Consider the following 25,893-nt stretch of genomic DNA (forward strand, 5'->3'; position numbering starts at 1 on the left):
CTGCATTCGAACAGTCAGGCCTAGCTCTCAGGAGTGGCGTGGAGGGCAGCAAGGTATGGGGAAAATACATTATCACAAGGAATAATAAAAAAAGAGGTCTAGCCAGAAGTAGGTTTAGGAACATGTTAGGAGCACTTGGAATTGTTCAACTCATGGAAAGGTGGCATTAATTAAGTGAGGGAGGTAAAAAAAAAAAGGAAAGGTGGCATTACATGTCTTTAAGTGCAGGTGCTCAAACATCTGGGTGTTCTAAACACTGCAGGCATTTTCAGCATTCCCAGGATGTCCCACATGCTCAGTACAGGAGTAAAAGTCTAACTGCTCTCCTGGGCTATCTCAGGAAGCAGAGGCATAGCCAGCGATGGCTGATTAGGCCAAACAGGAGGTGATCCTGATGGGGAGCTTGGCTGTAATGGCCATGTAGGGTGGGGTAAGCAGTCACGGTGACAGCTGCAACATATCTTGTGAAGATCAGCTGCCCAAAGGGACACATGTTCAAAGGAAGCCAAGTTTGGGTAAAGTGGGAACACATTGGCTTGGACAATACTTCTCTGTCAGCTCCCTTCGGCTTCTGTTGAGTAGAAGCTTTCAAATGTAGGTTTCTTGGGGTTATGCACTTGGGCAGACTTTGGCCCTTAGCTGTCAAATGCTTGGCCTTAGAGTTATGAACTATACTGGGTAATGTATACCAGTCCCTTGCAGTCTAGTGGCATCAAGCTTTGGTTTTGGAGGGGTCCTATGGAGTCCACACCGGGGCAGGAAAATGTAGATGTCCTGGCAGGAGTGGGAGCTGGCGAATGGCCGCAGAGTGCAGTTCAGATTGCAGGAATGTGGTGTAGACCTGTTGGTCTGTTAGAGACACAGGTGCAGTGATAGTAGTAGTGGTAGAGATGCTGACAATACCCAGCAATGAGGACCAGAAAGGAATACTCTAGCATGGTGCAGGGACCACTCGTTGGTAGTACAAGGCAGGTGCAACTTTCTTTGTGTTCCTGGGATGTGAAGGCACCACATAGTGGTGTTCTTGTAGACTCAAATATAGGTAGGCTTTACTGCTGCAGAACTCTTGGATCTGTTAGTTGTTGGGCATTTTGGTTTATTGGGTCCTCACTAACAGCAGTTGTCTGCCTGCCTTGACTGGGACAGGCAAGCAGCAGAGCCGGCACTTGCTGACAGACCACCCCGATTTGTCCTGCTGAGATAAGGAGATAAGCAATGGCCCAGGTCTCAATCAGGACAGGAGGAAATCCAGTTTCACAAGATATCAGTGAGAACATTACCATTAGTAGGCTTTAGGATGTCTTCCAATTTCTTCAGATAAGCTTCCTCCCTTTGTTTTCGGGTAGACGTTTACTCCCATACATTTACAGGGCAATGGAAGAGGCTCTTCATGTTTATGAGAGGTTGAGGGGAGGATTGAGGGTACAAGCCTCAATCACTAGGTTTCATCCATTGTAATTACTCCTACGTCCCATCCCCTTTCCTCCATACTTTTGGGAAATTCCGTCCTGTGGGACGGGACTGGAGCACTTTTGTAAAAATGCATAAAATTGAAAATGTGTCCCTCTTCTCTTATTACGCGGGGTACCGCACGCGGCCATAATCCGCCCTCCTTAGCTCCGCCCCGCACATCGCCCTTCAGTCCATTTCTCTGCGCGGTCAGAGCTGGACGCACTAGCATCACCGGGAAGACCTTTTTTCTTTCCCGTTGTCCTTTTCTCCTGCTCCGGTTCTGCGGTCGCAAAGTCCTCCATCTATGCCGGAGCGTCTGGGATTTGCCACTTGTTCTTCTTGTGAGTGTCGCTTCGCCAGGGCGAAACCCCATTCTCTCTGCTTGGAGTGTCTGGGACCGGATCACTGTTTGGACTCGTGTTTCTTCTGCGACTCCCTTTCGGTCCGGGCACTTCAACGTCGTCTTTGTAGGTGGAAGGAAATCTTCGAGAAGGTTCCTCCATCGCATTTCCAACTCTTCATTGATGGAAAGAAGAGATGCCTGGTAAATTCTTTACTTTTCAAGGCACCCCGGCCAGGGGACTCCTACCCGGGGTCCTCCAGGTCCGGGAGGGGCTTCAAAAGCTCTTTTACCGGGTTTATCCCTGAGGTGCCTCGCAGGCATAATAGGCTTACCTGGGGTTTTCTCTGAGGGTTTCCGTAAGGGGCCTGCCTATACCGGATCACGATCCGAGGTTCACCGATCAGATGCCAATAGCCAGTATAGTCGTGCTGAGGCGTTGGGTACCGGAGATCGCTCTGAGGTCTCCTTGTCTGGAGCTTCCCACACAAACACCGGGGTGCACCCTGAGGTCTCTGTTGAGGCTTTCTGTACCGAACCACGGTTCAAGGCCCCGCTTGGGGGAGCTATTGAGACCGGACTCTATTCCGAGGTTCCTCTTAACGAGGCTAAGGTGTGTACCAACAGAACTGAGAGGCCTGTAAAGGTTTTGTCTGTGAGGTGGATTCCTCAACTTTCCCGCGCTCGCGGAGGTACCGGTTCTGTTGAGGGGGCACAGGGAGAGGTCATCGACCGTAACTCTCTGTTACTGGCGTTGCCGAGGTTCCTCCTTTGAAGGCTTATTCATGGGACAGGATATCCAGTAAACATCCAAGGCCCCATAGTACCGGCTATGCCGAGGATCCTTGGGTCAAGGCTAACATTTCAGTCAAGTCCCCTGACCAATCTGTGAAGTCTACTGCCTCATCTACACATGTGACGCAGTTCTCCTCAGATGTTCACAAAATGGCGGGTGTTCCCGCGTGGTCTACGGTGGCCATTTTGGATTCTTCCCTCACACCCACGCTATTGTTGGCGGGTGCTGGGATCCTTCTTTTTGGTGGACAACCTTATTCACACGACAGTGTGAATCCGCTCCGCCCTTCCTATGACTGGCGCGCTCGGATGCCACTACTGCATGCAGTCTCGCTTCCTGGCAGCCTCTAAGTCAGAGGATGCCTTTTTCGGGATGTTTCAGAGACATATGCACTCTGACCCCATGAGGGAGTACTTTAAGAGCCTTCCTTGTAGCTCTGTCACAAGGGTTTCCCCTGTGGTGCCCCAAGAGCCTAACAGGCATACCAGAGATTCCTCTGAGGGTTCTGACAGACCTGCCAGTACCAGACATTGTTCCAAGGTTCACCATCACGGTGCTAAAGTTAAGCCCATTTCGACTGGGTGCTGGGATACCAGGGTTCACCCTGAGGTCTCAGTTTCTGGAGTTTTCCCCGCTGTAACCAGGTTGAAATCTGAGGTTTCTATTGTAAAGGCTAAAGTCTGTACCAAGTCACGACTCGAGGCCCCTTTTAAGGGAGCGTTACGTACCAGGTTGAAACCGGAGGTTCCTCTTGTGGAGGCTAAAGTCTGTACCGAGTCCCGACTCAAGGCCCCTTTTAAGGGAGCTTTACGTACCAGGTTGAAACCTGAGGTTCCTCTTGTGGAGGCTAAAGTCTATATTGACAGATCCGAGAGGCCTTCACTGAGGGTCTTGTCAGTGAGGTATTGTCCTCAACTGTCTCCCACTCGGGGTTGTGAGGGTACCGTTTCTGTCAAGGGGGCAAAGAGGGGGGTCACGGACCGCATTTCCTATGGTACCGGCTTGACTGAGGTTCCTCCGTTGGACGCTAATTTTGAGACTGGTTCGAAGATGTCGACTAAGCATCTGAGACCTCCCAGTACTGGCTCTGCCGAGGTTTCTTGTAAGGCTAAAGTGTTACTTAAGCCCCCTGACTCTCCTGAGGAGGCAAATGGCTCAACTACGCATGTGAAGCAGTTCTCTTCAGGTGGCGACAAATGGCGGACCAACCTGCGTGGACTACGGCGGCCATTTTGGATACCTCCCTTACACCTACGTTCGCAACGTATGGTGCTGGCAGCATTCCTTTCTGCAATCGTAACCCGTTCCGCCCTTCTTTGACCGGCGTGCGTGGGCTCCGCTGCATCATACTGTCTCGCTCCCTCCTGCTTTTGCTCCTCTGATCTATGTGGACCCGGCCAGGGGTGGACCCTCCTGGCAAATATCCTCCTAAGCCTTTGGCTGAGGATGAATGTTTTGGTAAGTTTCAGATGCTCATGCACTCTGACCCTATGAGGACATATTTCAAGCGTCTTTTCAGTCCTGTCACACCCCATCCCTGGCAGCTCCGATTAGTTTTTTCTTTCAAAACCTGAGGCGGTAGGAGTGGAGGACCAGTCTTCTGTTTCTGCCTCATTGGGATTAGCCTTAAGCGGATGAGGACAGTGAATAGCAGCCCTGCTCGGTGAGAGTATTCCATGACCGGGAGGGGCTTGTGTAGCTCTGTTACCAAGGTTTCCCCTGAGGTGCCTCAAGGGCTTAATAGGCGCACCAGAGTGTTCTCTGAGGGTCACTCAGAGGACCTGCCAAAACTGGACGTGGTTCTGATGTTCACCATTTGGGTGCTAAGGTTCAGCTCAGTTCGACTTTGGCTCTGGATACCGGGGTTCGCCCTGAGGTCTCCATTTCTGGAGTTTTCTGCACTGGTACTGGGGTACGCCCTGAGGTCTCAGTTTCTGGTGCTTATCACACCGAGCCACGGCTTGAGGCCCCTCTTAAGGGAGCTATATGTCCCGGGTTAAAACCCAAGGTTCCTCTAAATACAGTACCAACGGAGTCGAGGGATCCTCTAAGGGTCCTGTCGGTAGAATACATTCCTCAACCGTCCCACGCTCGGGGTGTGGTGATACCGATTCTGTCGAGGGGGTAGAGAAGGTGATCAGCAGCAGGCCTTCCAGTACCGGCTCTGCCAAGGTTCCTCAATTGGAGGCTAATTCTGGGTCAGTTCCTAGAATGTCCACTAAACATCCTAGATCTGCCAGCACCGGCTCAGCCGAGGATCCTTGTTTCAAGGATAAGTGTTTCTGAAGTCCCTTGACTCCCATGAGGGGACAGTTGCCTCATTTCTCCTATGGCGCAGTTATCTTCAGGTGTTGACTAAATGGTGGCCCAGCCTCCTTGGTCCACGGCAGCCATTTTGGATACCTCCCTTACACCACCTTTCATGTCAACTGGTGCTGGGAGCTTTTCCTTTGGGGCTGAGCATTTTTTTCCACGCTATATGGACAACAGGGACCCCTTTGTTGGTCCTGGCGGCAGCTTCAGCTAAGGCCCTTTGTACACAGAGGTTAGGGTCTCAGACTCGGTCCTTCTCTGGGATCAGGGGGTTTCAAGGTCGCCGTGCACACCAATCTGAAACTCCTGTTGGTAGCCTCTCCTTGAGCGGCAGTAGCAAGTTGGTTGGTTTGTCTCTCGGCTATCAGCCTCCTCTATAGGGACAGATAATCTCCCTGCCAACAAATCACCAAATTATATTTATTTGTCGGTCATCTGGAGGCGTGGCAAACCATCGCCGAAGACTGGTGGGGTTTGTCCATCGTTTAGGCAGTTTTCGCTTGCCCTTTCCTCCTACCCCACCCTTCAAACCTCTCTTCTGGAAGTTGATCACGCCCTTGCCAAATAAAGTCCTCTCTCTGGAAGGGCGATTGACTCAGTGTGGTGGTCTTCCAGGATGTGAAAATGCACATTCTGACTTGGAGCCCGCACATGAAATATCTGCGGTTCTTTGGAGCCTGCATATCAAATATCTGTGGTTCTCTGTGGGAGCAGAACACTTCAGATTCGGGTACTCTTTTTGGTCTCGGCTCAGTGAGACGCACTGGAAACTACTCTGAGGGGCCCCGCAGCATTTCCAATACCAGATCTTTTTCCAGGGTTCCCCATTTTGGGCTAAGGCCAGTTCTGCTGTGGCTTTGGATACCAGGGTTCGCCCTGAGGCTTCCCCATCTGGAGCTAACTGCACCAAGTTTTGGCTCGAGGCCCCTCTCGAAGTGGCTATAAGACCAGGGTTGAACCTGAGGTTCCCCTGTTTGGGGCTAAATCGGCACCAACAGAATTGAGAGTCCCTCATCGTGGGTCCTGGCTGCACGGTGTATCCCTAAGCCTTTTCCCGCGCTTAGCCGTGGTGATACCAGTTCTGTTGAGGGGGAGAAGGAAGGCAGTTATGTACCACGGACCTTCCAGTACCGGCTCTGCCGAGGATCCTCCACTAGAGGCTAATTCTGTGGAAGCCCCTGATGTGTCTAGTAAACACCCTAGATCTGCCGGTACCGGCTCTGCCGGGGTTCCTTGTTCAAGTCTAGGATGGCACGCAAGGCCCCTGACTCCTCTGGGGAGACGCTTGCTTCAATTGCTCCTGTAACGCAGTTCGCCCCTGGTGTGTGATAATGGTGGCCCCAACCTCTGCGGCCCACAGCTGCCTTTTTGAATACCTTCCTTAAAGTGAGGTTTTACATCAACAAGCAGGGCGACACAGACTCTCCTCTCCTTGTGGATCTTGTCATGCAAATTTGGGCTGGGCCATCCAGTATATTTTTTGGCTCCAGGTTCCACCCATCCCGGGTCACCTCAATGTGACCGCAGATTAATTCAGGCACCAGTCGGCATCGGTTGAGTGTGAGATGAACAGCAATATCATCTCCAACTTTTCCAGCAATGGGGCACGCCAGAGGTGGTCCTCTTTGCAGCTCGTGAGTCAACATGAAAGCTTATGTTTTCCCCTCATTGCCTCCTGCCTATTGGTCGCTCTGTAAACACATCTAACATTTGCCAAAGCAGCTGCGTGGGCTTTCCCTCCAGCTTTTGTGAAACATTACTGCTTAGACCTGAGCTCCAGGGCTGATGCTCAGTTCGGGCAAGTTGTTCTCAAAACCTCTTTCAGTAAAGGAGTTCCATCCACCCGTTATTCTGTAAGGAGTGCTTGGCAATCTCCCAGAAGTATGGAGGAAAGGGGATGGGACTTAGGAGTATAACAAAGTTACTCACCGTAGTGACTACCGTACTCCTAGTCCATAGTCCCCTTTCCTCCATACGCCCGTCCGCCGTCCCCTCTAATATGTATCCTCTATTATTGCTTAAATGGTCTCAGACCTGGCGATAGAAAAGGACTGAAGGGCGATGCATGGGGCGGAGCTAAGGAGGGCGGGGTTACGGCCGCGTGCGGTACCCCTCGTAAAAAGAGAAGGACATATTTTCAATTTGATGCTTTTTTACAAAAGTGCTCCAGTCCCGTTCCACAGGACGGAGTGTCCCAAAAGTATGGAAGAAAGGGGACTATGGACTACGAGTAAGGTAGTCACTATGGTGAGCACCTTTATTAGTTTCACCACCCAATCGATGGGGGCCACACATTTTGACTTCTGCAAGTTTCTTCCAGTGTAAAATGTCAGCCTGTGGAGGCACTCAAATTAACTAACCAACTGACCGTAGGTGGTCTGGAATTACCATGTCTTTAGATTCCAAGGAAGGTGAGTCATGGCTATACATGGCCACACCTGTCTATCTGTTTGGTGGATTTGTCCTCCGGCAGTGGACGGTGGATTTTTGCCATGGGTAATAGACATTTGCTCTTTAGGTGTAGGTTCAGTTCCTTTGGGATCAACAAGGTGTGCTGTCCTCTTTGGGTGCTGAGCAGGCCCCTCTATCGCCTAACATCTGGCCCATATAACTATCTGAAGAGCAGTTAATTTCCATTGACATCATCACTGTTGAAAATTAAATGCAAGAAAGTGCATTTTACAAAAATCCTTATTCATGGCCAATTTAACACTCTCTCAGTGGAAAGACAGATAGGGCTGTTGGGGAAAGCAACAATATTCTCTGTAGCCCAAAATGTAGTTCAATCAACTCAATTATCCCAAGGAATCTGAATTATGGATACTGCTGAGTAATAAAACAAATTGCAAATGTCTGCAGCGCTGCTTGCACTATGCACGTTTTGTAGTACATGAGCATATCTGCTGTTCCTAGAGCCTCAAATAGGCTTTGTACATTTTGTTTGGGACGTCACATCCGTCAGATGCAAATGTGGCAGTTGCACCATTTTTGTTCAATTACACAGAACAATGTGGAAATGAACAGGAGGAGTTGCAAGAATAAGAGGTGAATCTTAATGTTATTCTATGGTGTCGTATTGGGAGGGCAGGAGGATGAAAAAGGGACTGAGGAAATGTTTATACACATGACCACAATGCTTTGGAAATGCACCTCTCATGGCATACTGTTACACAATCCTCCATACATACGGAGAGGCTTAGTATTAAACTGTGCATAAGCGAATACGCTTTCCCAAAATTGACAGGGCAACAAAATCATTAAACTTCTGGAAGTTCCAGCACAAGCAAACTCCATCGAAAAAGTGGCAATGTTTATGCACCTGCTGATCTCTTCCACCTTGTCGTACTCCTCCATCTGGTCCAAGGAGTTGGAAGCCGGGCCACGCACTTGTTTTCTTGGGAAGTCTGGGAAGCACATTCCGCCATCTTTCCTGGCATAGTAGAAGCAAAACTCATCAGCCGTAGTTTGAAGAAAACCTGAAAAAATGCCAAGGGTTCATTTCGTGTTTAGTCTTTGTTTGTTTTTTGATTTGTAATGTGCGCCAAACCCAGAGGTATCTGGGTGCCAAGGCACATGAAAACAAGTATACATTAGGCTTAAGCTACATTATTATAGTTGATATAGCAAGTTGCATAGTTAGATGTATGCGAGATAGGCACAGGTATGTACAAAAAACTTTACAAAGAGGAGTTACATTACAGTGGGTAGTATGTAAGAAGCGGAAGCAGGGTATGTACAAACGGTGTTACAAACAGGATTACATTACAGTAGGTAGTATGAAAGTAAGGAAATTGAGAGATAGGAGAGTGAAGTAAGAGTAAGATAAAATCATAAGGGACATTGGTGAGGTATCAATATCCTGGAGATTAGTGTAAGTGACCAGTTGTGGATAAGTCAAGTGGTTTTAGAAACAAGCCAATTTATGATGTTGCGCCTGAAGTTCAAGAAAGGTTGATCCTCTCTCAGTGACGGAGGGAGGTCATTCAAGAGTTGTGCCGCCATGACCGGGAAACTACTTCCCCCTGCCTTATTTAGTTTGAATCTCGATACAACCAAACGGGAAGAGTTGGCTGTTCTAGTCGGATGAGTAGAGGATTTCATGACAATTGTTTCTGAAAGGTATCGTGGGGCAGCACCATTCAGGCATTTGTAGGTAAGGGAGAGCGTTTTGAGGGAGATTTTATCATTAGTAGAGAGCCATTTATTTTGTCTCCTCATGTTTGAAATGTGCTCTCTCTGAGGGATACCGCAAGCTGATCGGAGTTCATTATTTTGTAGAATCTGGACTTTCTTGACAATGCCCTTACTTGCTGCTAAGTAAAGCGCGTTGCAGTAGTCCAACTTGGACAATAGAAGGGCCCTTGCCAAGATCAAGCAACTTTCTTTAGATAGAATGGGTTTAAAAGCTCTGATCATCTTGCAAGTTTATGCTGTAGAGCACTTACTTGTTTATTTAGTGTGAAAGTTGAATCGAGGTAAAAACCTAATGTTTTGACCTCATTTACCACTTTGATAGTCTTTCCGTCAATATTGAACGAGGAGTAATTTGGGTTACGTTTGCTCAGGTTGGCTGCCGAGCCGAGTGTTAGGAGTTCTGTTTTATCATCATTCAGGCATACGCCGTTGGCAGCTATCCATGCCTGAATGATTAGATACATTTTGTTCACTAAAGCCATGTCCTTACTGTAGTCACCTGTAAGAGGAATGAGGATCTGGGTGTCATCTGCATAGTTTGTGTAGGTGACACCCAGCTAGTCCAACTTGTCAAACAATGGCTTTGTGAAAATATTGTACATTGTCGGCGAGACACAGGAGCCTTGTGTCACACCACAGGTAATTGGAATGGGGTCAGCATCATCAGTTGTAGAGAAGACTCTCATGGTCCTGTTGTTCAGGAAGGATTTGATCCACGTGATGGCATCCTGTGAAAAGTGGGCAGCAGAGGCAAGTTGTTGACACAATACTCTGTGGTCAACCAAGTCGAAAGCGGCCGAGAGATCAAGGAGAAGTAGAAGGGCCATTTTCCCAGTGTCCTTAAGGAAGTCAATTTGAGTCTTTTAATCTAATAGAGCCGTTTCAGTGCCATTTTGTGGCCTGAAACCTGATTGGCGTATTCCTAGTAAATGGTTAGTTTCCAGGTACTCCTGAACCTGGATGTAGGCCATTTTGTCAAGTATTCTGAGGAGAAATTGTACATTAGTTATTGGCCTGTAGTTGGTTGGGATGGTGGGATCCAAGGATTTTTTTTTAGTAGGGGGAGTATCCATGATTCTTTTAAGTTACTAGGGACAGTCCTAGATGAGAACGAGGCATTAATGAGTTTGGATATGAATGGAGCTACGTCCCTGGCGGCATCCTTGATTAGTTGGGCTGGGCAGCCAACTCCCTGGCACCTTGATGGTTTAAGGGAGATCATGTTTATTCAACATCAAGGATAGAGACCTTTGAGAAGCTGAAGCTTTGGGAAGGTTTAGTGGCTGGATCCGTTGGGGCTGCATTGTTGTCTATTGTAGGTAAAGTGTCTTTCTTATCCGCAATCTTTTTCTGTAGGAGGGAGATTTTGTTATTTTGGGCATTTTGGATGTTGGTACACCATAACTTGTCTTTTATGCAGTTGCCCGTCTGCGGTATGGAAGCTTCTAATTCTATTAGGATTGTAAAGAGTTCCTTTGAACTGGAGCTGGCCTAGTGAATCCTATTATTGTAGGTTTCCTGTTTGGTTAGTATTCTTTCTTTTTTATACAGTATAATACAGTTAACCAAGTTTGTTTTCTGCTGTAAGTGAGAGTTTCCAGGTAGCTTCCAACTTCCTTTTTTCAGTTCTCGAGGATTTTAGATGCGGCCTGAACCATTAGTTCAGGTGCGCCCTAGGTTTACTTTTATGCAGTTTGAGTGGTGCTACTGTGTCCAGTGCTTTGTCATAAAGATGTTGAAGATATTTACAAGGGTGTCTCAATCTGAGGATTCTGGCAGCGCATTCAGGGCGGGGATAATAAGTGGTAAAATCTTGTCTACCGTGATCTTTTTTTTATCACGGGTTGGGAGGGAGGGCGCTATTATGTTAGCTTTGGAGATAGTAGAATTGGCTGGAAGGGAGAAGGTCAGAAAGAAGTGATCTGTCCAGATTTGTGGCGTGATGGATGTGATAGATACAGCAAAGTTAAGGTCTGCTACCCAATCGAGGATTCTACCTTTATCATGGGTAGCCTGTATCCCTCTTTGGGTAAAGCCAAGCTCAGTGAGTATGTTGGCGACAGATAAGGCATGTATTTGTATTTTTGAAGTTTATATAGCGCTTTACGCCAAAGCGCTTTACATTTCAACAACAAGAATACATCGGATAATAGAAGCATAAAATTACAAGACATGAAAAACCATCAAAAACAGTTTACAGAACAATTTACTGCAGATAATGTAAGAGATATATATCAGGGGAATGAAAGATGGATGAAGGGAGGTTGGGGCAGGGGAGGAAGATGCAATTACAGGGGGACTGGGAAGTAGGAATGGGGAAGAAGGGAAGTTGTAGGGAGGAACGATGGAAAGAGGGATAAAGGGGGATAGGAGAAATTAAAGAGGGATGCAAGTCGTTAGGATCATTGAATCCTAGATCGAAATCCCCAAGTAGGAGTATTTGGGACAAGACTTTGGTATTCTCTGATAGAATAGTGGAGATGTCCTTTTCGAACGATGTTATTGGTCCAGGAGGTCTGTAAATTAGGTGGATAGTTAGAGTCTTGGTCTTAGAGGTGGGTAGTTTAATGGTGAGCCGTTCACAGGATTTAATGTCAGGAGAAGGAACTATTCTCATGGCTAGGCTGGCTTTAGCAATAATGGCAATACCTCCGCCTCTGGCTTCAGTTCTGTCAGCTCTTAGAATAATGTAATTATCTGGGACGCCGAGTGAGATAGTTGGGCCTTCAGCTGTATGTAACCATGACTCGGTTACCGCTAAAAAGTCGAGGTTGTTTGCCGTGATCTGATCCGCAATTCAGGAGCATGAGCTACTAATGTTCTTGCATTAACTAGTGCAGCTTTGAGATTAGGGATATTAGGGTATGTCGGGCAGCCAAGGGGATTGTCCTGGTATGTTTTGGCATTAGGGTTAGAGTGGTTGCTAGTGGCGTTGTTTTTCTTAGTAATCCCCATTGTGGTGTTTATCATATTAGTAGGGCGGTTATCATTTCTTACTTTGTGTTTGATTGTCAAGTTGGTCATTATATCGAGATTATTCAATCTGTGGTTCGGTTTGTTATTGAAGGTATTCATTGTATTATAGCCAGTGTCGTTGGTTATTTTAGTCGCCAAAGGTTCATGCAGTCTGAATAATCTAGCTCTAAGTCTTTTGTTTCTAGCTATGGAGGTACAAGGTATGGCAGTTTTGGTAAGGTTACTGTGCAGTTGTTGGGGGATTGGAGACAGGAAGTCAGGGTTTAAGGCACTGGTATGTTCTAGAACGCCAGTTCTAGGCACGTATAGGTAGTTGTTATTGGACATGGCAAGGTAATGTGGGTCTATAACTGTTGGGCCTGCTGCTATGGTTTGTATACTTATGATATTCACGGCCCAAAGCACTGTGCTAAGTAGTTGGGTGGTGGCATACATAATGTTAGTGGGAAGCCTTGGTGGCAAACTGGGTAAGATGTTTTGGTAGAATAGCCTTCCTAGGAGTGGGTACTGAGGATGCTGAGCAAATGGCAGAGTTGACTAACTAAAATGGCTCATGTGGACCATTAAAAAGCATGACCAAATTCATATGGCACAATGCTCTCTATGTATTGGTGGTTGGAGGGATTATCTGTGCTGGATGGTGGGTTTGTCAGCCACAATCGTTTTGTTGTATAGAGGTGAACAAAGTCGGTTGATTGTACAGGCGGTTGGTAAGTTAAGGAAATATAAGGTACATAGGTGTGGCAAACATAGGATACACACAGGTAATTACAGGATTAGCAATTTAGTAATTAGTATGCATAGTCAGGTGTAATTGCACAGTTTATGGGCCAGAGCAGGCACAGTACATTCACACAGTGATTTGGTAACATATACTATATGTTGGGTAAAGGGCGAGACTCTTAACAGGCGAAAGGAATGAAGTCTTAAAGCGCTTTGCCACACAGTAGGTCCGGAGTAAGTCTTTGGACAAGGTGCTTGCACTACTTTTGGAGTACACTACTTATGAATCGTCATGCTTAAGAAGCGCGGACTAATATGCATGGCAGGTAACACAGCAGAGTGTGCGATTGTGCGTGATAATAATGCTTGGCATAGAGCATGGCACGAATCAGAACGGACAGTTCAGCCATGCAGGTGGGATATAATGGCAGTCATTTACACTGATGATAGTCAATTTCAGATTTGAGGCAGGCTGGTACGTTACGTTTCCCTCTGTTTTGTGATCACTAAAGATGTTATCACACAATCTACAAGTGGTTGTGGTTGACTTAATAGCAATCTTACCAAGGTCCTTAGGTGGCTGAAGGTGCGGGCAAGAGTTATTTTGACGCGTATTACAGACAGGAAAGGTTCACTATAGTTTGGAGGCTCAGATGTGGTGAGGTCGTAGACGAAAGGTCCGGCAAGGTGAATAATGGTGTGGTGACGGGCAGAGTGTAGCAGTGTTCGGCCATAGTGGCCCGGACAAGCACAGACAGGCAAGTGCCTTTAAGGCATGCCTTCCTTCCAATGGGGTCGGAGCACAGTTGTAGACTGTGTACGCCAATGGATGGCATGCTAGTTGCTAGGCAACAGGTAAATAAAAACATTTGGCGGCTATTTTAGAATATCGGTGTGGCTTCCACGCTGTTAATGGCGAATGGGAAGCAAGATGTACAGATTCAGCGCCCGTACAAAGTGAGTAAAGGAATGGAAGGCCTCACTGATATAAGTATGCCGGGCACATCAGCAGGGCAGCTTCATGGCAGTAGGCTCTGCTTATTGGCGGCATCTCAGTTGTAGCACGGTCATCTCCGTCGTTGCAGCTGGTGGAAAGACAATGGTAGGGTTCAGCTCCAGCCCACCCAGCAAGTAGGCGAAGGAAGAATGTGCAATTTAAGCAATGTGCTGATATCACGACTGTGTTGATAACGTGTCCAATTACAGCGTGTGCCTAAAATGGAGCGGGTCCCAGGCATGCGATTCTGGGCAGACCCCAGTTACCGGCGTCTTCTACCACCCGATGAGGATAATATGTAAGGATCTCTGCAGTGCAAAAATATGTGCGTGGCAGATCTCTGTAATGGCAGCTTCTATGAAAATATGGCGGCCGCCATTGACATTGATCCCTACGAACTGACTCGCTCTTAATAGGAACAAAACATGCAGCCGCTGTCCATTGGTGTCTTTCATTTCTGCAGGACTCAGTTTTGCTGAACCCATGATGGATTTTCTGCACATTGCGGAACAACTTGCTGGGAAACTCTGGCTCATAGTTTCCTCACAGGGTTCTCACACCGTGGGGAAAACCACTGCAGAGTGGGTCACTTGTAGAAAAGGGAATAGAATTACTTTTTCTTTGTGTTTTTTCCATGTCTGCCTGAATTAATAGGATGGTCTGAGCATCTTCTGGGGGCTGCGAAATTAATAGTTTTCTGCATGTTGCAGTCATGGCTATGGCCGCTGTACAGCTAAGCAATTATCAAAATATGCACGGAAGTCAACTGAAAAAGACTTGTACAGATGCACCGAGATTAAGGAACAGGATTTACAGAGGCAGGTAGTACCACCTTATTTGCTCCGGCCAACCCACCTAAGCAAACGCAGTGTCAGAAGCATCACAGGAGGGTCGCCGCCAGAATGAGGGGTCAGTAGGGGCATTTACGGCGCTACTAATACTGCCACTTCCAGCGTGCCACCTAGAGCACATGGCAAGACTCCTTAATGAATAGTTCTTCGTTGAGATCATTGAAAGAAGGGACAGAACTTCTTGTGCATGTCCACAGCGCATTCGTGAAATACACCCACTTATCCCTACAAAGGAGCTGGCCATTAAAGGACGCTCCGGGCTGAGGGGCAAACCTGCTGGTCTGGGTGGCCTTCCAGTGCAGACCGTTCGGCTCACTGGTGAGAATATTGTTGGCTTGCAACTTCAAAGACTCACTTCCTGCTCCTCGCTGTCAGTGCTGTGAGGTGACCTCACTGTATCAGAACCGTGAGCAGCGACACTATTGTACACACAGCAGATGGCTGTATGTCAGAATTGGAATGGACGATTTTCGTGGCTCTCTGAAAATGAGCAAAATATCCTGTTTTTCTTTTTTGCAAGTGTCTGTAGGGATTTGTTTCCCCCTTGTTGGGTGTCTTGCAGCTTACAGGGTGGACTGGAGGCCTTACAGTCCCCGCTCTCTGCAGGGAACCCCCACTGTTTGTGTCTGGCGGCTGTGTAATCGTGACCTCCAATAGTCTTGCCTAAAAGCTAATGACCAATCACTGTATGATTTTCTGCACCCTCTCTCTGAAAAGAGGCATTTGCGTTTTATTCTAGGAAATGTTATGTTTCAATAATCTGTACTTTACCATTGGACTCGGTCATTATAATGCATATCGCAGACTCTTAATTCAGATATATTGGTCCCCATACCGTCAAGTCAATAGTCTGTATACACTTACACGTATGGACAGGTTTTAATACTTGGCACAAGATGGCGTGATTATCTCTTGCATAGTGGAATATGGACATAATGGTTGCACATTATTGATGTATCTTAGGTTTGTCATATAGTTGATAGAAAAACAGCTGGACTCCATGCAGCATCTGCTCTTCCCTGGCACATGCAGGGAAACAATTACAGGTGGTTCAGATGTATTCAGAACCTTCCACCCATCACTTTTGTGGCTGTTTTTTAATCTCCCTGTTTGAGAGAGGGTATACCCAGGTGTGGGTCCTTTGCTCGCTGTGCCACAGGGAACCAAGCGGCACCTCACTGATGAGGCCCAACAAGGCTGAAACATGTCTGGGGTTGCTTGTATTTCCATGGAGAGGGGACCTGGCCTAGCAGTTTGTGCCGGGCTGCTCCCATTGGTGGCAGTTCCTGACTGATTTGCAAATGGCTGCCCCCTTTTGGAATGGCACAGACAGGCTATAAAACAGTGGTGTGGAATGTTATCCAGAGCAGAGCCAGTGGTTCAGATTTATTCAAAATCTTCCACCCATCACTCTTTTGGTTAAAGTGAATGCATTGAGCGTTTGAGAGAAGATGCGGGACACAGCAATAAGGGTGGTTGCGAAGACGTGGCCACACCTAGCGTGTGATATTCCGACATCAAGTGGAGAAAACATGCAAAGTTTGACTGGCTTTCAATGCAACATATTCAAATGCATAAAGCAATTAGAAGAAGAGATGTCTGACTCACCACTGAAGGAATGGCACAGAAGATGGGACACACAAAGTCTGTGCTCTTCCTCAGGGTTAGCCAAAGTTTGGCTGTATTCAAACTCAATGTTTCTCAATGGGTTTTGGGCAAGCATGTCTCCCAATGTAATCAGTTAACTGCTGTGGCAGCACAGCAGAGGAAAATCAACGTGTTTCGCTGGCATGAAAACGATTTGTACCTAGCCATCGGAGGAAGCAAATCCCTCTGCATATAGGCTAATACCAACTCCCCGGAACCGTGCATATGTTGAGCCCGTGGCATGTCCTGTATGTCTGTGGCGCCCGCATAATGTTAACGTGTCGGTGGGGCAAGCACAGGTGTTTTGCAGCACAAATCAAGAGCTCGCCCTGCAGGGGCTTTGCCAGGGGTTGGCCCCTTTGATGAAGAGGAGGAGAAGTGAGGGAGAGCTGGAGAGATCACTTCGATCTCCTAAAGAAGTAAATTCGGAGAGGAGAGAGGGGTGAGTGTGGCAGTATGGAGCCTTTAATTTATCTCAACCAGCAAACGTTTAAAGGAAACATTCTTTATTCTCATTTATATGGAACGTCGAAAAAGGAGGTGAATATAGAGGGATATAGGGGAAAGCGAGGGCATACACTAGAGAACATATGCACTTATTCTTGCTTATGAGCTTACGCTTTTGGTTGGCTGGGCAAGCATTCTTCTCTATCCCAGAGGGGAGCGGGAGGACTTGGCCAACTGTATGTCAAAGAGGTCTTGTCGAATATGGCAATTACCACACTAAAAGAGTGATCATGTCTGGAATCGGCCTTACAATAACATGGGACTTTGACAGTCTCTAGTGGTGGTGCATTGTCCAAGGTGCTGAACCTGGTGGGCCAATGGAGCTTAATGTCAGGACCGCCCCAGAGACAAAGACGAAACACTGATAAAGACTGGGACATTCTTAAACATTCAGGCCCAGCATGCGGGTATCTGAGCAGTTCGACGGTCAATTCATAACACTCTGAACATCATACTTTTATGAATCTTTCAGGGTGACATCGCTGTTGCTTAACAATTACTTTTGGCTACCATCAAGGAATGTATTGGCCAGCAAGCCCAGTCACTAGTGAAGTGTGGGCTACGGTCACTGTACTTTTGGATCTAAAACTAGTTTGTTTTCTCACATTACAGAGTCAAGGGTCATAGCAGTTTAGGAGAGGCTAGGTCTTCCATGCAGGGCTGAATTCCTCAGAGGGAGATGCGAGATGGCATGGTGGCACAGGGTTCTGGGGTGGACTCCTCTTAGGGTCACATCAGGCCTCGAAACCAGTTAGCAGGTCTCACAGAAACACAGAGAGCCCGATTCTGGATCCCGGGTAAAATAAGAAAAGCGTCATTCCATAATGAAAGATACAGAATATAGAGCAGATAAGAAACGTGGCACTCAGTCACAGAATTACACTTTTCTTATTTTACATTGAGCTTTGAAACAGGCCCAGAATCTTCTCACTGAGCATAGAGTTTTCTGCTAGATGGCACCTCCTAAAGTAGTCTGCTGTAACCTGGGGAGGGGGAGGGCTTTCAGCTAAGAAGAGTCACTGAACCACAGGAAGATAAGCAGGCTGGTTGAGCTCTCTGGCCACTCTCTAATGACCATCAGGAAAGGCCCTCTGACTTCAGCTCCTAGGAAAAGTGTCTTCAATAGAAACAGCCTTCGGTGGCGGAATGTTTCTGCCACCAGCATCAAGAGAGAGTTTTACTGGGGTGCCTCTTCTTGAGACAGGCCTGCAGTTCACTAGGAGGTCACGTTAGATGCCAAAAGTGACATCAACGAGGCCACTGTACCAAGACTTATTTGTAGGACTAAATGGTGGCATGACTCTGTTATCTAGATAGGAGATACCACCAACCACCAATGCTTTGCAGTGGCACATCAGTCCGTAATCTCCATGATGGAACCAAAAGATAGAAACCCTGTCTCCCACCGCCCTGTACAAACTCTGACTTTGCACAGGTGTCGGCTGCAATGCACAAATGCGTATACAAATGCGTGAACTAAAAACATAATTTCCATCCCACAAATGAAACCACAAAAGATGTTAAAGCGAAAAGGTTGAAAAGTGGCACAGCTGATTAACAAATCCCTCCATCGAGTGACCTTTGTCTATTCTTGTCACTATTGTCATCGTTTTCTCTGTTCAATCCAGAAGCTCATGTCCATTTTTTATGAGGACAAGGAAACACACAGTGACTCATTCTCAACAAAACAATGCCGATGGTTAGAGCCATGAAATAAACCAAATGGAAAAGCAGTTCACAAAGCGTTTGGCAGTGTTATAAGGTGTCTCGGTGGCTTTCCAATCGTCAAAAGGACGATAAACAGTTTGCATACGGATTTCAGGTTCTCAAACCAATTATCCAAAACCATAATTCTTAATGGCTGGTCGCTTACATACCATGCGACAGCACAACTCCTCCTCTGGGGTCATGCAAAGCAGTTACAATTCATACGAGTCAATCAGATGTGTGGAAACCGTCATGGATGCAGAATGCTCGCCATAATGGCTGCCATGTACATGGCAATGAGGAAGAGCAAACTGGAATCCCAGAGAAGACACCACGAGTGAAAGGGAGGAGGCGAGGCTAGTCCTGCGCTCTTCAAAAGATGGGTGACCATAAAAGGTACACTGATAGAAGACGTTAGCAACTATTTTCTGAGCCCTTTCAAGTTCATCGTTTGAATTATTGTTTACAGGTTTACAAAATCCAAACAGACAGTTCAAACACCAGCATAAAAAAATAAAGCGCAATTAAGAGAATTTATGGAATCAGAACTTCCCTCAATAGTTAGAAAGTCTCAGCCATGTGACAAATGCTTCTGATCCCAGCCCACATCCCACAATACTAAGCAGAATAGCCCCAAAACACAATCCTCCAAAATCCTTTACCTTAATGTAAACTGTCCTCACTTTTGATACAAAAGGCAGTTTGATCAAGTGCACAACAGCCAAGCATACAACATAGGTGGTTAGATCCTGCATTAGAAATGAATGAAGATGCATCTTGTGGGGAGAAAACATTGTTGGACAAACTACATAATCTCATGAGGGGACTGGCCAACAACGCAAGACATTGGCAGTTAATGAAGAACAATCTTTCGGGCAAAGTCAAAGAGAAACTATGCTGTGCTTTCCCATAGGTCAGCAAGGATCTGTGAGTATAGTAATACTTTGGGGTGTAAAATAAATATGTATTGCTGAATCTAATCACATCCAGATGAATTTAAAAATCTGAAGAAAGATTTTAAGATGCACACTTTTACCAAAATATGGGAAGTCGCTTAGATGGGGTCTACCGTACATATAAAGTACACCTCTCGAAGCTGCCATTTCCTCAACACCCAAATGGCATGTCATTCCATATACAAGGCAACACACCATCACAAATTACACCTCTTAAAAGCAAGCCTATATAGACGTTCGTATATTGGTAAGTAATCATCAACATACCTAACACATAGCCTCTCCAATCACTGAAACAAGCCTTGAGTATTTTTCCCTGTTGCCTCCCTACATTGAAAAATGGCCTGCAGCCCTTGCCGAGGCCCTCGCTTCCATCGGGCCTGCCTTGTCTCAGGCTGATCGGCCATTACCAGCCATGTACGCCCCCGGGCTGGGGCGTGATTTCTACATTCAGAGGAGCCCGAGTTTATCTCAAATTTTCGTGCCTAACAAATCATCATGCAGTGAATATGCATTGACCTGTGCCGCTCACACATGCGCACTTAGTTGAAAACTGCAAAAAAACATGAAGGCCATGATTACAGTGTATCCCTACAGACTCCACCGGCTCTTTGTACATGCAAAAAAGCAGGCAGAGTTGGTAGGATGCATGCCTCTCTGCCCGCAGAAGAACTGTGATGTGGCGGGGATTCCCTACACAAAGCGAGTTACCCATCCTCCATCCCACTCGGTGTACAAAACCCAAACGAAAATGCCACAATGTAGAAAATCCCATGGAAAGATTGTTTTCCTGCACCTGTTCCACTTTCTGCAGTCAGGAGAATGAGGATAACAATAAGTGATCAGGATATGGAGTGAAAATACACTTCTTTGATGAATAAATCAGGGTCAAGGACAGGCACTTGAGGCAGACCTCCCAAAATCTGCCTGTACTTGTTGTTAGGCAAGGTTTGCATGCAGTACCCTCTGGGACCACTACACATAACTATGACTACAGGTTTAAGCAAAACCAACCTTTGGTATAAGTCTGTGCCGCACAGTTTTTGGTAGCAAGCTGAGCAGCCAGGCTTATCTCAAGAGGGAATGTGAACTGTAATGATGTCACATAGAGGTTTACAATCACAAGTATTCAAATAGACTCTTATACTCAAGGTTTCCTGTTAAAACACTTATTAATTTATTTCACAATCAGTTAGAAAACATTAACTAAAAGGGGGCAATCAATATCACAAAGAAATATTCTACAGTACTTCACACTATCTGCTTCTGAGGCATTTCAGATACTTTGAAGGAGGAGCAAGATGGCATTCAGAGCATTTGAAGTAGGAGCAAAAAGGCATAAGTTAATAAAAAAAATAATATTCTTAAACAGTGCAAATAGTTTGAGCTCACCAGAGGAGTTGGTCCAATGCAATTGGTAGACCAAAGTCAACGGGCTAGAGTCTTGTAGCAGTAAAACTGTTCTTGTAGTTAAATTGAAAAGTCTTTGCCACGGTTCTCAGAAGTAGTTCATAGATGAAAGGTTTATATGTCGGGTCACAAGCTGACTAGGCCTGCAAGTTGCCAAAGATTTGCGCACTGTTGCAGTGAGAGGTAAGTTCTCTCGGTCGGGTTTTCACAGTACCTTATTTGGAAGAAAAAGATGCAGCTGAAGACTTCTGTTACTGGCAGTTCATGCAGATCTCGCTATTCCTGAGCCTCAGTCATGGGGACAAGAGGGGGGCCGTTGGGGGACTCCTGCACTGCACAGGGACTGGTCACAAAGCTGGCAAACTGGCAAATCTTCGATTCCGGTAGCTGTCATCAAGCACACAAACTGGTGTCCTTCTCCCTGGCTATTCGGTTTCCTGCAGCACTCTGAGGAAAATACAACCAGCTCCGAGAATGGTATCTAGGTGGCTTACGTGTTGATTGGTCCCACCAACTCAAAGGAAGAAGTCGTCTTTGAAGGGCTTCTCTGTCGAGATGAACTTAGCGATTCAGACCTGCAGCAGGGCTTCACCGGGCAAACCAACGGTCCAGGAGTTGCAGCAGCCGTCCTCTTCCAGCTCGTCTTCAGTTCTTTCGTTCCAGTGGCCGACTCTGCCTTCCAAGCCAAGAGACTCGCCTTTTAGACAGTTTTCTTCCTTTCATTCCAGCCTAGCTGCCACTCACCCAGCAGGGTGGCTGTTCTTGCCGGATAATCAGCCAGCCAATCACGCTAGAGTGCATTCGGGTCTCCTAGGAGACTAAGCACATGGAGTTTCGGGCACCTCCCTCACTTCCTGCCCACCCCAGACACTCGGGCGCCAGAGGCGGTCTTCAGTCCTGGAGCCTGCCAAAGGCGTAGGACCAAACCTGGTTTGGCGCGCAGAGACAAACTCTAGAAGGACATTTCCAAAAAGAAATGGCGAAAAAAGAAGACCGGGACCCGTTTAAACAAAGGCGGCTGAGGCGCCATCTTGAAAAACATGGCTCCCGCGATTTAACGCTACCGGTGTTCACGGTCGGGAAAATCATGGTAGTTTGTTGTAAAACCACTGCCACCAGCCATTGCGAGAGGGAAGGGTAGCATTTGACTGCTACATGAGTTTCTAGACGTAGGGGATACCAAGTAACCCCTCCAGCACTCTATTGTAAGATAGTGTGTGCTGGGTCTAGGAATTTGGAAATACTAGTAAAAGTCAATTTCACTTTACTTTCTCTGGGAAACAGTAATTTATCCCAGAGAATGTATTTACACCTTGGGACAGCCTGAAAGACTTTCCTGTGTCACTGCACTGAGGATGCTGTGTGACACATGAAAAGATGATGCCTATGAAGTTGTCTAAAACTCCATAATCAAACAACACAAGAATAAGACACACATCAAAATACATGAGAGAGTGGGAAGAAAAGGGTCACACTCTCTCCAGGTTAGAAAATCAAGTCCTCAAAACCGAGCAAAGTTGCTGGGGGGTCTCTAAGGTGAAGTGAATTAGCACATTCATCAGAATTCTTCCTAACACTTGTCCACCTGCGCCTGGGGTGGCTTGGCCTACATGGAAGTCTCGAGTCTTTCTGGTGGACCTCTGCACTATGGGCTACTTTTGTGTGGTTACTGTTGGTTTGGTTCTTTCTAATCTCTCTCCCATGCATCCGACCTCTTCCTTCCATCTTCCTTCTTTCTCCCACATCCTTTTGAAGTAATAATTTGTTATATACCTTCCTGGGTATTACTCCTCATGCTTAACACGTTCTATATGTCATTTTTTTGTTGTTTTTTAACTACTTTTGAATCCCAATATAGGGGCAAATGTGCGGCTTTAAAATGCACTAATTGGACCATTTTCTCTAACGTTTCTTGAGTGAGATCCCCAACCCCTTCTTAGAGGTGTTGGACTTACCTGCCCAGTTTACGGGGCAGGTAAACCCAACCAGTTTACGGGGCCACTTTGAAGATCATTTCAGGGCCACTTTTTGTTTTGAGTTCACCCTTGTACTGAACCTCGGAAGCATCATTCTAGTGGTGAATTACGGTGACTGCCCCCTTCACTCCCAGGACCCACCGTCTTGGGAGGTTTTTTTTAATGTAAAAATACTGTCTGGGTTTTTGGGGTGTGAACTTAATAGAAAACAATTACAAACTAAATAAACAGCCTAACACTTCCCGAATGTTTCCAGCTTAGGATGGGCTCGCACCGGCACCCTGGCAGGTGCCAAACACACTCATGAAGTGATTGGCACATAGCCCGCCTGAGAAGAAAATAAATAGCACGTCATGTAATATCCCCCAGAGCAGTGGCTCCTTTGTTATTTGCATGTTACATCCACAGTCAAAACTGCACAATTGATATGCAGATGCTGTTGGATCCCTGGGGGTGCGGTGGGTCTGGTTAATGATGGTATTTGGAGATGGGCACTGGTGGGGGGCGGAAGGAGAAGTGGGGTAGACCATCTCTTATGTTGTCGGCCGTCCTGTTTCTTTTTGTCCTGAAAATCTGGTCACCCTAAGTGGTGAGATGGTTATTAGGGCGGCCAGACAGCCAGTACGGTTCCCGAACATTGTGCTTTGTCCCCCTTTTTAGAGATAATTTTTCCATTGGAAAATGCAGTGGTCCCGGTTTTTGGTAGTCGGTCTTCGTGGCTGGCAGGCAGGAATGCATAATCTCACACAGAAGAAATGCTGCATTTTACAATTTTAGATAGTGGTAGTTTGCGATAAATTAATTATAATATGTTTTATTTTTAACACTTAAACCTCCTTCTCCTCCAACCACTACTGAAGTGTAGTGCCTTGACCTGCACTTTCAAGAGTTTGTCCTACTTTTATGTTAGTCGCCCTGTCCCGGTTTTTTACTTTATCAGTCTGGTCACCCTACTTGTTATATCAATTATTAAAAAATAGTTCAAGGATTGCATCGCTGACTTACTAGGCCCGCAGGATTGCGAGGAATCCAGCGACCATCCTCCCAGGGATGGGTCGGAATGGCAGACACAGGGCCCGAAGAGGAGGAAGGTGAAAGGTTTGAGGAAATACTGCAGAGGGAACGGCTCTCCGGAGGGGGGCAGCTAAGCCTCGATAAGTATAGTACTCTTTGCATGAACTGACATTTGATATAAGGACAACATGGTTGCTTTTTATTTCTTTGGGTGAAATGTGATAGAGACTTCCACTCATGTTGCGGTATTGAGCTCACTCTGGGGGGAGGTTCTTGGGGGCTCATTAGTTAATTTGATGTTTATTTTACGAGGGGACCGTGAGGTAACGGTCTCCACTGGTGGTTCGGACCAGGGCGAGTGAAGCTAACTCGGCCCGATCGGACGCCACCGAACTCAGGTAGTAGGAGGGAAGGGGGGAGGGGTCGGGGGATTAGGGCGAGTGTTGAATCAAATCTAAACTTAAGAACTATGAGCAGTGCAAAGGTCATGTGGTTGTTTCGATACCAAGGAAGTGAGTTACTACGGTCAGAAAATATGGATGGTTCTAGATCCCGTCGTTATGATGACCGCTGAACCATATTGCAGGGGTGCCATAAGGGTGGGGACGTTAAATGTCAAAGGTCTTAATTCACCAACAAAAAGATCACTTGTCTACAGAGAATTTCGCAGATCAAAAATTGACATCCTTCTATTGCAGGAGACTAAATACATGAAAGGAGAGGAGAGGGGGGTCCTGGGGAGGCGTTCCGGGATGGAATTTTGGGAGGGAGGGAGTGGGAATCCTCATTAGGAAGGGGTTGGACTTCAAGATCACAAAGGTCTGGACAGATGTTGAGGGCCGTGCCCTACTGGTTTCGGGGACTATTGGGAATGTGTCCACTACGATTGCCACGATTTATTCCCCCAATGTAGGACAAGTTAGATTTCTCTCCAAAACAATTCCCAAGATTATGTTACAGTCAACAGGTCATGTCATCCTTGGGGGAGATTTTAATATATGGGCAGATCCCACGCTTGATTGGAAACCTGGTAACCCAGAAACGCGTGAAAAACTTGGAGGAGATCACGCTCAATTCAGGTTATTGATGGAGCTCTATGGACTGACTGATGTGTGGAGACAAATGCACCCTACAAAGAAAGCTTACACCTTTTTTTCAGCCCCGACACAACACCCTCACCCACATTGACCACCTCTATTTCTCTGGGGACTTATTTGGTATGACCTCACACACAGAAATCACGCCAATCACATGGTCTGATCATGACATGGTGATCGCTGACATGGTATGACATGGTATGGGAATTGGAGATGCAATGAAACCCTATGGAAAGACCCTGTCTTTAAACTGGAAATGGCAACTGAGATCACCGAATACTTTCGATTGAATGATACTGTGGAGGTTTCTAGACAAGGGGTCTGGGATGCGGGCAAGGCGACCTGGAGGGGAATCCTTATAAGGGAGGGATCCAAAAAGAAAAGAGAGAGAGCTTTGATCGAAAACAGACTCCGCAAGGAAATCACCCAACTAGAAAATGAGGTGAGGGACGGAGATGTGCTAAACCATGAAAAAGCATGCCAAGCGCGGACAAAAAGAGAGGAACTCCGTCACCTGGAACATGATAAAATAACTTGCAAACTCCTCTTCCTTAAACAAAAGTTTTATGAGAAAGGGGACAAGACGGATGCGTTGCTGGCGGCCAGGCTGCGAGCACAACAGGCAGAATGCAGAGTGCACGAAATAGTGGATGGAGGCCCCAATACACCGATAACTAGCACCACCATTCCCGAAGCCTTCGCAGACTTTTATGAAGCTCTGTACACCCCAGAGACGGTACCGGACTCGTCCAGTATTCACTCCTACTTGTCTGACATCGATATGCCCAAACTGTTGCCCACTGAATCAGAGGCACTGGACGCCTCCGTAACTAAGGAGGCGATCCAGGAGGCCATAAAACGATTAACACTAGGTAAATCCCCGGGCAAAGATGGGTACACTGCAGGTTTTTACAAGACATTTGCCACCCAGCTTACG

The 25,893-nt window shown here is 46.7% G+C and overlaps 1 protein-coding gene across 1 annotated transcript in view; it reads right to left on the reverse strand.

Annotated features, from left to right (window-relative positions):
• Window positions 1-25,893, reverse strand: part of HHIP (hedgehog interacting protein) — a 272,593-nt gene that overhangs the window by 218,564 nt on the left and 28,136 nt on the right. The window contains exon 3 of the mRNA XM_069631219.1: window positions 8,221-8,377. Within this exon, the coding sequence (XP_069487320.1) occupies window positions 8,221-8,377 (157 nt within the window). The remainder of the gene's footprint in view (window positions 1-8,220; window positions 8,378-25,893) is intronic.

This window comes from Ambystoma mexicanum, chromosome 6q (genome assembly GCF_040938575.1).
Source record: "Ambystoma mexicanum isolate Mex_15411 chromosome 6q, UKY_AmexF1_1, whole genome shotgun sequence".
In the NCBI taxonomy this organism is placed as follows: domain Eukaryota; kingdom Metazoa; phylum Chordata; class Amphibia; order Caudata; family Ambystomatidae; genus Ambystoma; species Ambystoma mexicanum.